This window comes from Oncorhynchus gorbuscha, linkage group LG12 (assembly GCF_021184085.1).
Source record: "Oncorhynchus gorbuscha isolate QuinsamMale2020 ecotype Even-year linkage group LG12, OgorEven_v1.0, whole genome shotgun sequence".
NCBI classification, from domain to species: Eukaryota; Metazoa; Chordata; class Actinopteri; order Salmoniformes; family Salmonidae; genus Oncorhynchus; species Oncorhynchus gorbuscha.
The window spans coordinates 76,900,233-76,914,063 of record NC_060184.1 but is presented as its reverse complement, the minus strand read 5'-3'; the positions used below and the strand labels follow the sequence as shown (position 1 = coordinate 76,914,063).

The 13,831-nt window shown below is 44.2% G+C and overlaps 1 protein-coding gene across 3 annotated transcripts in view; it reads right to left on the bottom strand.

Annotated features, from left to right (window-relative positions):
* LOC123991412 (collagen alpha-1(XVIII) chain-like) overlaps positions 1 to 13,831 on the bottom strand; it is a 133,454-nt gene that overhangs the window by 49,827 nt on the left and 69,796 nt on the right. For all 3 annotated transcript variants that reach the window (XR_006830792.1, XM_046292986.1, XM_046292987.1), the window contains exons 6-9: positions 9,821 to 9,935; positions 9,571 to 9,611; positions 8,777 to 8,956; positions 5,318 to 5,344 (exon numbers count right to left, since the gene is read on the bottom strand). Coding sequence is in view for 2 of the 3 variants with exons in the window: in XM_046292986.1 (XP_046148942.1) it covers positions 5,318 to 5,344; positions 8,777 to 8,956; positions 9,571 to 9,611; positions 9,821 to 9,935 (363 nt within the window). In the remaining variant the exon portion in view is untranslated. The remainder of the gene's footprint in view (positions 1 to 5,317; positions 5,345 to 8,776; positions 8,957 to 9,570; positions 9,612 to 9,820; positions 9,936 to 13,831) is intronic.

The following is a 13,831-nucleotide window of genomic DNA, read 5'->3' as shown; positions in this document are numbered from 1 at the left end:
GAAGACAGGTTGGTGGGGGAAGGAAGAGTGGCAGGGAGAGGGAGAATGAGGACAAAGGAGAAGAAGACCAAGAGCGGTGGTCTCTGATGAAATAAGGGCCACAATTATTGACCATGTTGTTGTAAGGGTTGTCTTCCTCTTCCTCGTCTGAGGAGGAGGAGGAAGGATCGGACCAAAGCGCAGCGTGGTAAGTGTTCATGATGATTTTAATAAAGACAAATGAACACCCGAAGACAACAAAACAATAAACGATGACATGAATAACCGAAACAGTACCGTGTGGTCCAAACACTCACACGGAAACGAAACACCCACCAACCAAAAGTGAAACCCAGGCTACCTAAGTATGTTTCTCAATCAGGGACAACAATTCACAGCTGCCTCTGATTGAGAACCATACTAGGCCGAACTCAAAAACCAACATAGAAAAACAAACAGACTGCCCACCTCAACTCACGCCCTGACCATACTAAAACAAAGACAAAAACAAAGGAACTAAGGTCAGAACGTGACAGTTGTAAACCACGGTCTCTCTTTGAGAGAGGCTGGTTTAAGGGTGCAACCAAATCTGCTGCGTTCAACAGTTGCGTCAATAATAGTAGAAATTTTCCATCAAAACAACAGGTGAGATTTGCATCCGTCAATGATAATTGAACTACATATTACAGTATGTTCACATTTTTTACATGTTCTGACAAGTTGAAATATATTGATTGTTTTGTGTTTTTCAGTAGGATCCAAAGGTTGACTCACACAGGAAGGAGAGAAAGAATGTTATCAGATCCGCAGGAAATTGACATTGTTGACATGGTAATTGGCAACAATGCAATAAAACTGCGAGAAAGTGCTGACAGACTATATCACTGTTGGGACTGTGAATACGATCAGCACAATGACAATATCACTGTTGGGAATGTGAATACGATCAGCACAATGACAATATAATAATATAATAATAATATATGCCATTTAGCAGACGCTTTTATCACTGTTGGGAATGTGAATACGATCAGCACAACGACAATATCACTGTTGGGAATGTGAATTACGATCAGCACAACGACAATATCACTGTTGGGACTGTGAATACGGTCAGCACAACGACTATATCACTGTTGGGACTGTGAATACGGTCAGCACAACGACAGTTGAGTCCTAGAGAAACATAAAATAAGGATGAAGCAGCTGTACCCATTGACAGAAATGGTGAACGTGTGAAAGAACTCTGGTATCAATATGTCCAGGTAAGATGTCTGTTTAATAACCCAACAGGGTACATACACAGCTATACATAATGTAAAGTACTGTGAAACTGTGGATTAACTGTATTTTAGAGAGTCATGGAGATGGAAGCCAGGCAAACTGCATACTTTGTGGATGAAGCTGGATTTAACCAGGCAAAAAACATGCCACAGGAGAAGAAATGTGATTGGACAGAGAGCAACCGTGGATGTCCCAGGCCAGGGAGGAGCTAACATCAATGTGTGCAGAACTGTCCAATGATGGTTTTCTGTTACACAAACCACTCATCGGCCCCTACAATACAGAGAGGATCATTTATTTTCTGGAGGACCTGCATAATCGACTTGTGCCAGTGGAGGAGAGGGGCAAGAAACTCCCCTACCTTCGTTGTTATGTGGGATCATGTGGCATTCCACCACTCTGCTGCAGTCAGACTGGTTTACTGCACATCCCAGGATGTCAGTACTATTCCTGCCTCCATACTCCCCCTTCCTAAACCACATAGAGGAGTTTTTCTCTGCGTGGAGGTGGAAGGTTTATGACCAACATCCACATGACCAGATGTCCTTACTGGATAATATGAATGCAGGGTGTGGAGACACTTCTCCTGAAGACTGCCAGGGTGTGGAGACACTTCTCCTGAAGACTGGCACGGTGTGGAGACACTTCTCCTGAAGACTGCCAGGGTGTGGAGACACTTCTCCTGAAGACTGCCAGGGTGTGGAGACACTTCTCCTGAAGACTGCCAGGGTGTGGAGACACTTCTCCTGAAGACTGGCAGGGTGTGGAGACACTTCTCCTGAAGACTGCCAGGGTGTGGAGACACTTCTCCTGAAGACTGCCAGGGTGTGGAGACACTTCTCCTGAAGACTGGCAGGGTGTGGAGACACTTCTCCTGAAGACTGCCAGGGTGTGGAGACACTTCTCCTGAAGACTGGCAGGGTGTGGAGACACTTCTCCTGAAGACTGCCAGGGTGTGGAGACACTTCTCCTGAAGACTGCCAGGGTGTGGAGACACTTCTCCTGAAGACTGCCAGGGTGTGGAGACACTTCTCCTGAAGACTGCCAGGGTGTGGAGACACTTCTCCTGAAGACTGCCAGGGTGTGGAGACACTTCTCCTGAAGACTGCCAGGGTGTGGAGACACTTCTCCTGAAGACTGGCAGGGTGTGGAGACACTTCTCCTGAAGACTGGCAGGGTGTGGAGACACTTCTCCTGAAGACTGCCAGGGTGTGGAGACACTTCTCCTGAAGACTGCCAGGGTTGGATTAGACAATCCAGAATATACTTTCCAAGATGCATTGCTCGAGAAGACATGAGATGTGATGTTGATGAGAACTTGTGGCCAAATGCAGGAGAGAGAGAGAACTAGAACCCTCACAGTACTGTACAGTATGACTGATTATACTATACATGTTGATGAGAACTAGAACCCTCACAGTACTGTACAGTAAGAGTGATTATACTACACATGTTGATGAGAACTAGAACCCTCACAGTACTGTACAGTATGAGTGATTATACTATACATGTTGATGAGAACTAGAACCCTCACAGTACTGTACAGTATGAGTGATTATACTATACATGTTGATGAGAACTAGAACCCTCACAGTACTGTACAGTATGAGTGATTATACTATACATGTTGATGAGAACTAGAACCCTCACAGTACTGTACAGTATGACTGATTATACTATACATGTTGATAAGAACTAGAACCCTCACAGTACTGTACAGTATGAGTGATTATACTATACATGTTGATGAGAACTAGAACCCTCACAGTACTGTACAGTATGAGTGATTATACTATACATGTTGATGAGAACTAGAACCCTCACAGTATGGTACAGTATGACTGATTATACATGTTGATGTTTTAAATTATTATTATTATTGGAATTTCAGGAATTTGTTTCAACTTTACATTTTACACAAGTAAAATAAAGGCTATTGAAGCAAATTGCTGCAGTTCTGATTAATTATTGATACATATACTTTAGTACAGTCAATAAAGTGAAAAGGTGTTATTCTTTTTCTATAATGAAATACTGATTTATGTGAACAAATCATTCAAACTTCAAAGAGAAAAGTTAATAATGTACAGTGGGGAGAACAAGTATTTGATACACTGCCGATTTTGCAGGTTTTCCTACTTACAAAGCATGTAGAGGTCTGTAAGTTTTATCATAGGTACACTTCAACTGTGAGAGACGGAATCTAAAACAAAAATCCAGAAAATCACATGGTATGATTTTTAAGTCATTAATTTGCATTTTATTGCATGACTTAAGTATTTGATATATCAGAAAAGCAGAACTTAATATTTGGTACAGAAACCTTTGTTTGCAATTACAGAGATCATACATTTCCTGTAGTTCTTGACCAGGTTTGCACACACTGCAGCAGGGATTTTGGCCCATTCCTCCATACAGACCTTCTCCAGATCCTTCAGGTTTCGGGGCTGTCGCTGGGCAATACGGACTTTCAACTCCCTCCAAAGATTTTCAATTGGGTTCAGGTCTGGAGACTGGCTAGGCCACTCCAGGACCTTGAGATGTTTCTTACGGAGCCACTCCTTAGTTGCCCTGGCTGTGTGTTTCGGGTCGTTGTCATGCTGGAAGACCCAGCCACGACCCATCTTCAATGCTCTTACTAGGGGAAGGAGGTTGTTGGCCAAGATCTCGCGATATATGGCCCCATCCATCCTCCCCTCAATACGGTTCAGTCGTCCTGTCCCCTTTGCAGAAAAGCATCCCCAAAGAATGATGCTTCTACTTCCATGCTTCCTTCACGGTTGGGATGGTGTTCTTGGGGTTGTACTCATCCTTCTTCTTCCTTTAAACACGGCGAGTGGAGTTTAGACCAAAAAGCTCTATTTTTGTCTCATCAGACCACATGACCTTCTCCCATTCCTCCTCTGGATCATCCAGATGGTCATTGGCAAACTTCAGACGGGCCTGGACATGCGCTGGCTTGAGCAGGGGGACCTTGCATGCGCTGCAGGATTTTAATCCATGACGGCATAATGTGTTATTAATGGTTTTCTTTCAGACTGTGGTCCCAGCTCTCTTCGGGTCATTGACCAGGTCTTGCCGTGTAGTTCTGGGCTGATCCCTCACCTTCCTCATGATCATTGATATCCCACGAGGTGAGATCTTGCATGGAGCCCCAGACCGAGGGTGATTGACTGTCATCTTGAACTTCTTCCATTTTCTAATAATTGAGCCAACAGTTGTTGCTTTCTCACCAAGCTTCTTGCCTATTGTCCTGTAGCCCATCCCAGCCTTGTGCAGGTCTCCTTGGTCATTGTGGAGAGGTAGGAGTCTGTTTGATTGAGTGTGTGGACAGGTGTCTTTAACACAGGTAACGAGTTCAAACAGGTGCAGTTAATACAGGTAATGAGTGGAGAACAGGAGGGCTTCTTAAAGAAAACCTAACAGGTCTGTGAGAGCCAAAATTCTTACTGGTTGGCAAGTGATCAAATACTTAATGTCATGCAATAAGATGCAAATTAATTACTTAAAAATCATACAATGTGATTTTCTGGATTTTTGTTTTAGATTCCGTCTCTCACAGTTGAAGTGTACCTATGATAACAATTACAGACCTCTACATGCTTTGTAAGTAGGAAAACCTGCAAAATCGGCAGTGTATCAAAAACTTGTTCTCCCCACTGTATGTAATGCTCCCTGTTAGTGTTTTTAGGTCAGAGCGTTGTGAGTGACAATGTATTCTTTCTGAGTGAGAACTGTTGCCAGTGTTATGGTCGAACAAGCTTATTTTGAGATATGTGTGAAGTGTTTTGGTTGTTCGAGTGAGTTTTGGAGGTGAGATTAACTGTTTGGCAAAGATGCATGTTGGTAATGCAGACTGTAAAGACTTTTGAAAAAGTGGCTTCAAAATTGACCGATGCTTGTTAGCAATTGAATAAAACTATAAGTCCCACAATGCAGTAGGCCTATAGTGATCTCAGCTCAGATGTTTAAGTCTAGTAATGATGAACGTTTGAAGTCCTAAGGAATGAAAGATAAGCCACAATGAACAATGACATGCATGAAGAATACTCACAGGGTTTCCGTCTATCCCTCCACTGCCCTAGAGAACACAAAACATATACATTTTTTATTTTTTATTTATTTAACCAGGTAGGCCAGTTGAGAACAAGTTCTCACAACTGCGACCTGGCCAAGATAAAGCAAAGAAGTTTGACGCATATAACAACACAGAGTTACACATGGAATAAACAAACATACAGTCAATAATACAGTGAGTGCAAATGAGGTAAGATAAAGGAGGTAAGGTAATAAATAGGCCATGGTGGCGAAGTAATTACAATATCGCAATAAAACACTGTACAGTACCGTGTCAAAAGTTTAAACACACCTACTCATTCAAGGGTTTTTCTTTATTTTTACTATTCTCTACATTATAGAATAATAGTGAAGACATCAAAATTATGAAATAACACATATGGAATCATGTAGTAACCAAAAAAAGTGTTTTAGATTTGAGATTCTTTAAAGTAGCCATCCTTTGCCTTGATGACAGCTTTTCATACTCTCAACCAGCTTCATGAGGTAGTCACCTGGAATACATTTCAAATAAGAGGTGTGCCTTGTTAAAAGTACATTTCCTTAATTTGTTTGAGCCAATCAGTTGTGTTGTGAAAAGGTAAGGGTGGTATACAGAAGATAGACCCATTTGGTAAAATACCCTGTCACCTCTACACTCTAACCACTAGGCTACCTGCCACCTCTACACTCTAACCACTAGGCTACCTGCCACCTCTACACTCTTAACCACTAAAAATACCAAATCCGTATTATGGCAAGAACAGCTCAAACAAGCAAAAACAATTTACAATTGCGACCTGGTCAAGATAAAGCAAAGCAGTTCAACACATACAACAACACAGAGTTACACATGGAGTAAAACAAACATACAGTCAATAATATAGTAGAAAAATAAGTCTATATACGATGTGAGCAAATGCGGTGAGATAAGGGAGGTAAAGGCAAAAAAAGGCCATGGTGGCGGAGTAAATACAATATAGCAAGTAAAACACTGGAATGGTAGATTTGCAGTAGAAGAATGTGCAAAGTAGAGATAGAAATAATGGGGTGCAAAGGAGAAAAATAAATAAATGCAGTAGGGAAAGAGGTAGTTGTTTGGGCTAAATTATAGATGGGCTATGTACAGGTGCAGTAATCTGTGAGCTGCTCTGACAGTTGGTGCTTAAAGCTAGTGAGGGAGATAAGTGTTTCCAGTTTCAGAGATTTTTGTAGTTCGTTCCAGTCATTGGCAGCAGAGAACTGGAAGGAGAGGTGGCCAAAGGAATAATTGGTTTTGGGGGTGACCAGAGAGATATACCTGCTGGAGCGCGTGCTACAGGTGGGTGCTGTTGAGATAAGGGGGGACTTTACCTAGCAGGGTCTTGTAGATGACCATGGTGGAATTGCTGCATAGAAACTACGACTAAAGGAGACCAATAAGAAGAAGAGACTTGCCTGGGCCAAAAAACATGAGCAATGTACATTAGAATGGTGGAAATCTGTCCTTTGGTCTGATGAGGCCAAATTTGAGATTGTTGTTTCCAACTATCGTGTCTTTGTGAGACATAGAGTTGGTGAACGGATCATCTCTGCATGTGGTTCCCACCGTGAAGCATGGAGGAGGAGGTGTGATGGTGTGGGAATTCAAGTCACACATAACCAGCATGGCTACCACAGCATTCTGCAGCGATACTCCATGCCACCTGGTTTGCGCTTAGTGGGACTATCATTTGCTTTTCAACAGGACAATGACCCAACACACCCCCAGGATGTGTAAGGACTGTTTGACCAAGAAGGAAAGTGATGGAGACGTGCTGCTTCAGATGACCTGGTCTCCACAATCACCTGACCTCCACAATCACCTGACCTCCACAATCACCTGACCTCCACAATCACCTGGTCTCCACAATCACCTGACCTCCACAATCACCTGGTCTCCACAATCACCTGGTCTCCACAATCACCTGGTCTCCACAATCACCTGGTCTCCACAATCACCTGGTCTCCACAATCACCTGTCTCTACCATCACCTGACCTCCACCATCACCTGACCTCCACTATCACCTGACCTCCACTATCACCTGACCTCCACTATCACCTGACCTCCACTATCACCTGACCTCCACTATCACCTGACCTCCACCATCACCTGACCTCCACCATCACCTGACCTCCACCATCACCTGACCTCCACCATCACCTGACCTCCACCATCACCTGACCTCCACCATCACCTGACCTCCACAATCACCTGACCTCCACAATCACCTGACCTCCACAATCACCTGGTCTCCACAATCACTCAACTTCAATCCAATTGCGATGGTTTGGGATGAGTTGGACTGCAGAGTGAAGGAAAAGCAGCTAACAAGTGCTCAGCATATGTGGAACTCCTTCAAGAATGTTGGAAAAGCATTCCAACTGAAGCTGGTTGAAAGAATGCCAAGAGTGTGCAAAGCTGTCATCAAGGCCAAGGTTGGCTACTTTGAAGAATCTCAAATATATTTGGATTTGTTTAACACTTCTTTGGTTACTACATGATTCCATATGTGTACAGCTCCCACAATCTATAGTTATTTTCAATTTCTTTCAAACAATCATCAGTCATTTGTGTCAGTGCAGTACATGTTGAGTGCCCTTCTCTATAAGCATGCTGAATGTCTGTTGTTCATTTGTTTACAGAGAATTAGAATTGTATCTGGTCAAACGATTTTTTTTTGCAAAACTTTGCTATGCGTCGGCAGCAAGCTGATTGGTTGGCTGTTAGAACCAGTAAAGGGTGCTTTACCATTCCTGGTTAGCGGAATGACTTTGGCTTCACTCCTGGTCAGAAGAAAAACATTTTCCGCCAGACGGATTAAAATGATGACAAATAGGCAATAAAGTCTGTTACCATCCTCATTAGCTTTCCATTTAAGTTGTCAAATCCAGGTGGTTTATCTTTTTTTAACATTATTTAAAATTTGTTTAACACTTTTTTGGTTACTACATGATTCCATATTGTGTTATTTCATAGTTTTGATGTCTTCACTATTATTCTACAATGTAGAAAATAGCACAAATAAAGAAAAACCCTTGAATAAGTAGGTGTCCAAACCGTTGACTGGTATTGTATAAAAACGATTTCTGACCCCAAAAAAACGTACATAAAAAACTGCTATTCTAAACCACTGAATGAGGTCACAACACAGCCATCATCGTGGCCACTGGCTGTCGGCATGAAACCACCTAAATGGGCCATTAAACGGAGTCAATAGCAGCAATTAAAGAGAGAGAACACCAATGGAACTGAACTATTTTGGAGAGAAATACGCCTGCCGAGACAAACCACACAAATGTCTAGGAGTCAGAGTGAACGAAGGAATCGGACGGAAACAGATACAACTGGGATTTGCAATTACAATACAGTGCTGATCAACATGAACAACAGAGGGTGAAGGGGAGGGGATGTTGTGGTAACAAACAGGTTCTTACTGGCTGGCCGTCGTTACCGGGTGTCCCTGCTGGTCCTGGGGGCCCCTGGGGGCCCCTGGGTCCTGGCAATCCCTGAGAGAAGCCTTTGCTAAAGAGACTGTGTGGGCCTGGGGGCCCAGGGGAGCCAGGGGGGCCGGCTGGCCCTGGATCTCCTTGCTCTCCTTTCTGACTGGAAGTCCCCTGGAGAGAGAGAGAGAGAGAGTCACACCATGAGAACAGTAAGTGTGGTATATTGGCGACCAATGATTTGTTTGATGGCTGGTCAGGTACTATCCATGATATGTATTAACCCTAGATGACTGACAGGGGCCTCTGTTTGGAGGCAACTGCACAGCCATCTTGTTACTCCTCCTCCAGTGTAAAACAGATGTTGGAAGATATAGAAATGCATTTATTAATGTCTACATTCATTTTAGACAAGTATATTCTATTACAGACACATTAATGCAAACTTTTAAATTATATTTTGTGACCTGAACATAAAACAAATAATGAAAGAGATTCCTTACTAAATACATGTTTTTTTTAGAGAGGACTAATGTTACTGTCCCCATGTCATTTTGTCCTTGAAACCTTTTATTGAAATACTGTAAAATTTCCAATCATTCATGGAGTACTGCTTCTTCCGGGCAGTACCAATATGGAGGCCGGTGGCTTCTAAGCCTCTCATTGGTCATTGCATACTGTAGTAGCATCATCAACCCAGGGTTTATACACATCATTACTATAGGGCAGGTAACACATTATCGGTCTTCAGTTGCATTCTCTTAAATCTGTCAACAACTCATACTTACACTGCTTGGTCTGTAGTCTGCATCCGCAGTCTTACTTGGTCCTGTGGCCAAAGATACAACATTCTCAATACACATGTATATGGCTCTGTGTCTTACCAGGTTTTATCGCCCCCTGGTGGCTCATCATTTCAACACCACAAGGGATTATAATAATAATAATATTAATAATATATTCATGCAGTGTTATGTACAGTCTACCTCCATGTCTCTCGCTCACATCTCTCACCTCCCTCTCCCTCACATCTCTCACCTCTCTCTACTTTCAGCTCCACGTCCTGACCTGAGATCTCATCAGCATCCTCATCGTCACTGGGCGATGCCTCGGTGGGAGGGGCGCGCACAGGGGTGCCCCATGGTTCCTCTGGCTGAGATGGTATGCGGAGGTAGGGGGAGGTAGCAGAGAGAGAGGAAGAGAGGGGGGGGGGGGGTCAGATTTAAAAGGATGCATCCTTTGAACATAACATAGCCAGGTTTGCCAAGTTCTGCAAGATGGGCTTTGTTGCCACCCTGTGGTTATATGCAGCTGAGCATGAGTCAAGAAAGCTCAACTAGGTCATCCAATGGAATTCAATTAAATGTGCACTATGCAGAAATCGCTCTGCCATTTCCTGGTTGCTAAAATTCTAATAGTTTGCCTATTTTCAGTTTATGTGACAAAACGCACAAGTATAGTGTGAAGAATCAGTGTACCATCTAAACCACTGTGAAATATATTTTACATAACCAAAAGTATTGTATTTTCAGCTTTTTGAATCTGGTGTACAAAACAGAAAGTAAAAGATGCAAAAATGTAACTTAAGAACGAGAAGCATAGAAATAGAGATAATAGAACATATCATTGAACTTGCTTTCAATGAGAATGACATATCTATAACACCCATTCTATGTGAAGTTGGTCGGGTCACCCAAAAAACTGACATAATTGTAACTTTATTAAATTCAAATGCGTTTTATTTTCCCGAGAGGGAACCTTGTGTGGTGACGGATTGGTTGCTAAGGTTTTTACATGTTTTTCCTAGAAAAGCCTCATTATGGAATGATAGCGTGAATTTTTATTCTCATTTATAAAGCATTGTGGCTAAGGATTTGCATTTCGTATCTAAGCGACCCTAGAATTTATAATGTTTAGTTAATTTGTTGCCATGATTACTTGTTGCCATGATTACTTGTTGCCATATTCTGAAGGTACTTTCAGTCCTCAAGCTTCAGATGGTTCAGATGTATTTTCGCTCTCTCTGGCGGATTGTTACAGAACATACATATTTTTTTAACCTTTATTTAACTCGGCAAGTCGTGCGTGTGTGCATGTGTGTGTGCTGACAGACTAGCAGAAGTGCTAAACCAGCTACGCAGGAAGAGGCTGGGACCAGATCCACAAACACACTGGGAATGGCCCTAAATCATCCCCTGCCTCAGCACATCCCCTGCCTCAGCACATCCCCTGCCTCAGCACATCCCCCTGCCTCAGCACATCCCCTGCCTCAGCACATCCCCTGCCTCAGCACATCCCCTGCCTCAGCACATCCCCTGCCTCAGCACATCCCCTGCCTCAGCACATCCCCTGCTCCCAGATTAAGTTTACCTGGTATAGGATCTGTTTTCCCTCCCCAAATCCTAACGTTCACCATTAGGGAGAAAACAAACAGACCCTAAATCAGTGATTTGGACCTCATCCCAATACCCAGTCTGTGTGGGTTTTATTTATTTTAATTTTTTACCTTTATTTAACCAGGAAAGTCAGTTAAGAACAAATTCTTATTTTCAATGACGGCCTAGGAACAGTGGGTTAACTGCCTGTTCAGGGGCAGAACGACAGATTTGTACCTTGTCAGCTCGGGGGTTTGAACTCGCAACCTTCCGGTTACTAGTCCAACACTCTAACCACTAGGCTACCCTGCCAGCCCTGGAGTAGTTGTCCAAATCACTGATTTAGGGTCTATTTGTTTTCTCTCTCCCTAATGGTGAACATAGAAGCCATCCTGGAACAGAGAGGTTTAGCAGTCAAATCACCCTTCCTGAGTCTACCCCAACGTCTACCCCAACGTCTACCCCAACACCAGCTACAACAGAGGACACAAACAAGCTGGGAGTAGGAACAGCCTCAAGGAAAAGTAAGGATGACGACAGAGTAGACCACGAACATACAATTAGGCTAATGGTCACAGATTTGATCAGAACAGATTTGGAAAAAAAACCACAGATCTCAGAGTTTTCATGGTTGTTGAACTTTTACTATTCATTAAATATGACCTTAGTCACCTTGGACAACGAAAAACAGTATGTATTCCTTTTTATGAAATTCACAAAACAAAGCTTTTAGAGAAAGAGGCTTCCTTTGAGGGTTCAGCTTTGATTCGGAGCACCTGGATTAAATCTAAGCAATAGCAGTTAAACTGCTGGAAAGAGAGAGTGGAAAGAGAGAGAGCAAGAGAGTGGAAGAGAGAGAGGGAGAGAGAGTGGAAGAGAGAGTGGGAGAGAGAGTGGAAGAGAGAGAGAGAGAGTGGAAAGAGAGAGTTAGAGAGAGTGGAAGAGAGAGAGGGAGAGAGAGTGGAAGAGAGAGAGGGAGAGAGAGTGGAAGAGAGAGAGGGAGAGAGAGTGGAAGAGAGAGTGGGAGAGAGAGTGGAAGAGAGAGAGAGTGGAAAGAGAGAGTTAGAGAGAGTGGAAGAGAGAGTGGAAGAGAGAGAGGGAGAGAGAGTGGAAGAGAGAGAGAGTGGAAAGAGAGAGTTAGAGAGAGTGGAAGAGAGAGAGGGAGAGAGAGTGTAAGAGAGAGAGGGAGAGAGACTGGAAGAGAGAGTGGGAGAGAGAGTGGAAGAGAGAGAGAGTGGAAAAGAGAGTTAGAGAGAGTGGAAGAGAGAGAGGGAGAGAGAGTGGAAGAGAGAGAGTGGAAAGAGAGAGTTAGAGAGAGTGGAAGAGAGAGAGGGAGAGAGACTGGAAGAGAGAGTGGGAGAGAGAGTGGAAGAGAGAGAGGGAGAGAGAGTGGAAGAGAGAGAGGGAGAGAGAGTGGAAGAGAGAGAGGGAGAGAGAGTGGAAGAGAGAGAGGGAGAGAGAGTGGAAAGAGAGAGTTAGAGAGAGTGGAAGAGAGAGAGGGAGAGAGAGTGGAAGAGAGAGAGGGAGAGAGACTGGAAGAGAGAGAGAGTGGAAAGAGAGAGTTAGAGAGAGTGGAAGAGAGAGAGGGAGAGAGAGTGGAAGAGAGAGAGGGAGAGAGAGTGGAAGAGAGAGTGGGAGAGAGAGTGGAAGAGAGAGAGAGTGGAAAGAGAGAGTTAGAGAGAGTGGAAGAGAGAGTGGAAGAGAGAGAGGGAGAGAGAGTGGAAAAGAGAGAGAGGGAAAGAGAGAGTTAGAGAGAGTGGAAGAGAGAGAGGGAGAGAGAGTGGAAGAGAGAGAGGGAGAGAGACTGGAAGAGAGAGTGGGAGAGAGAGTGGAAGAGAGAGAGAGTGGAAAGAGAGAGTTAGAGAGAGTGGAAGAGAGAGAGGGAGAGAGAGTGGAAGAGAGAGAGTGGAAAGAGAGAGTTAGAGAGAGTGGAAGAGAGAGAGGGAGAGAGACTGGAAGAGAGAGTGGGAGAGAGAGTGGAAGAGAGAGAGGGAGAGAGAGTGGAAGAGAGAGAGGGAGAGAGAGTGGAAGAGAGTGGAAGAGAGAGAGTGGAAAGAGAGAGTTAGAGAGAGTGGAAGAGAGAGTGGAAGAGAGAGAGGGAGAGAGAGTGGAAGAGAGAGAGGGAGAGAGACTGGAAGAGAGAGTGGGAGAGAGAGTGGAAGAGAGAGAGGGAGAGAGAGTGGAAGAGAGAGAGGGAGAGGAGTGGAAGAGAGAGAGGGAGAGAGAGTGGAAGAGGGAGAGGGCAAGAGAGAGAGGGAGAGAGTGTGGAAGAGGGAGAGGGCAAGAGAGAGAGGGGGAGAGTGGAAGAGAGACAGGGCGAGAGAGAATGGAAGAGAGAGAGGGCGAGAGAGAGCGAGAGAGAGAGAGGGCGAGAGAGAGCGAGAGAGGGAGAGGGTGAGAGAGAGTGGAAGAGGGAGAGGGCAAGAGAGAGAGGAAGAGAGACAGGGCGAGAGAGAGTGGAAGAGAGAGAGGGCGAGAGAGAGCGAGAGAGAGAGAGGGCGAGAGAGAGCGGAAGAGAGGGTGAGCGAGAGAGAAGGTGAGCGAGAGAAAGAGATAAGTAGTAACCCTGAGTATGTAGCCTAACTCAGCATTTCCCAAACTCGGTCCTGGGTCCTCCCCCCCTCCTGGGTGCACGTTTTGTGTTTTGGCCCTAGCACTACACAGCTGACTAAGA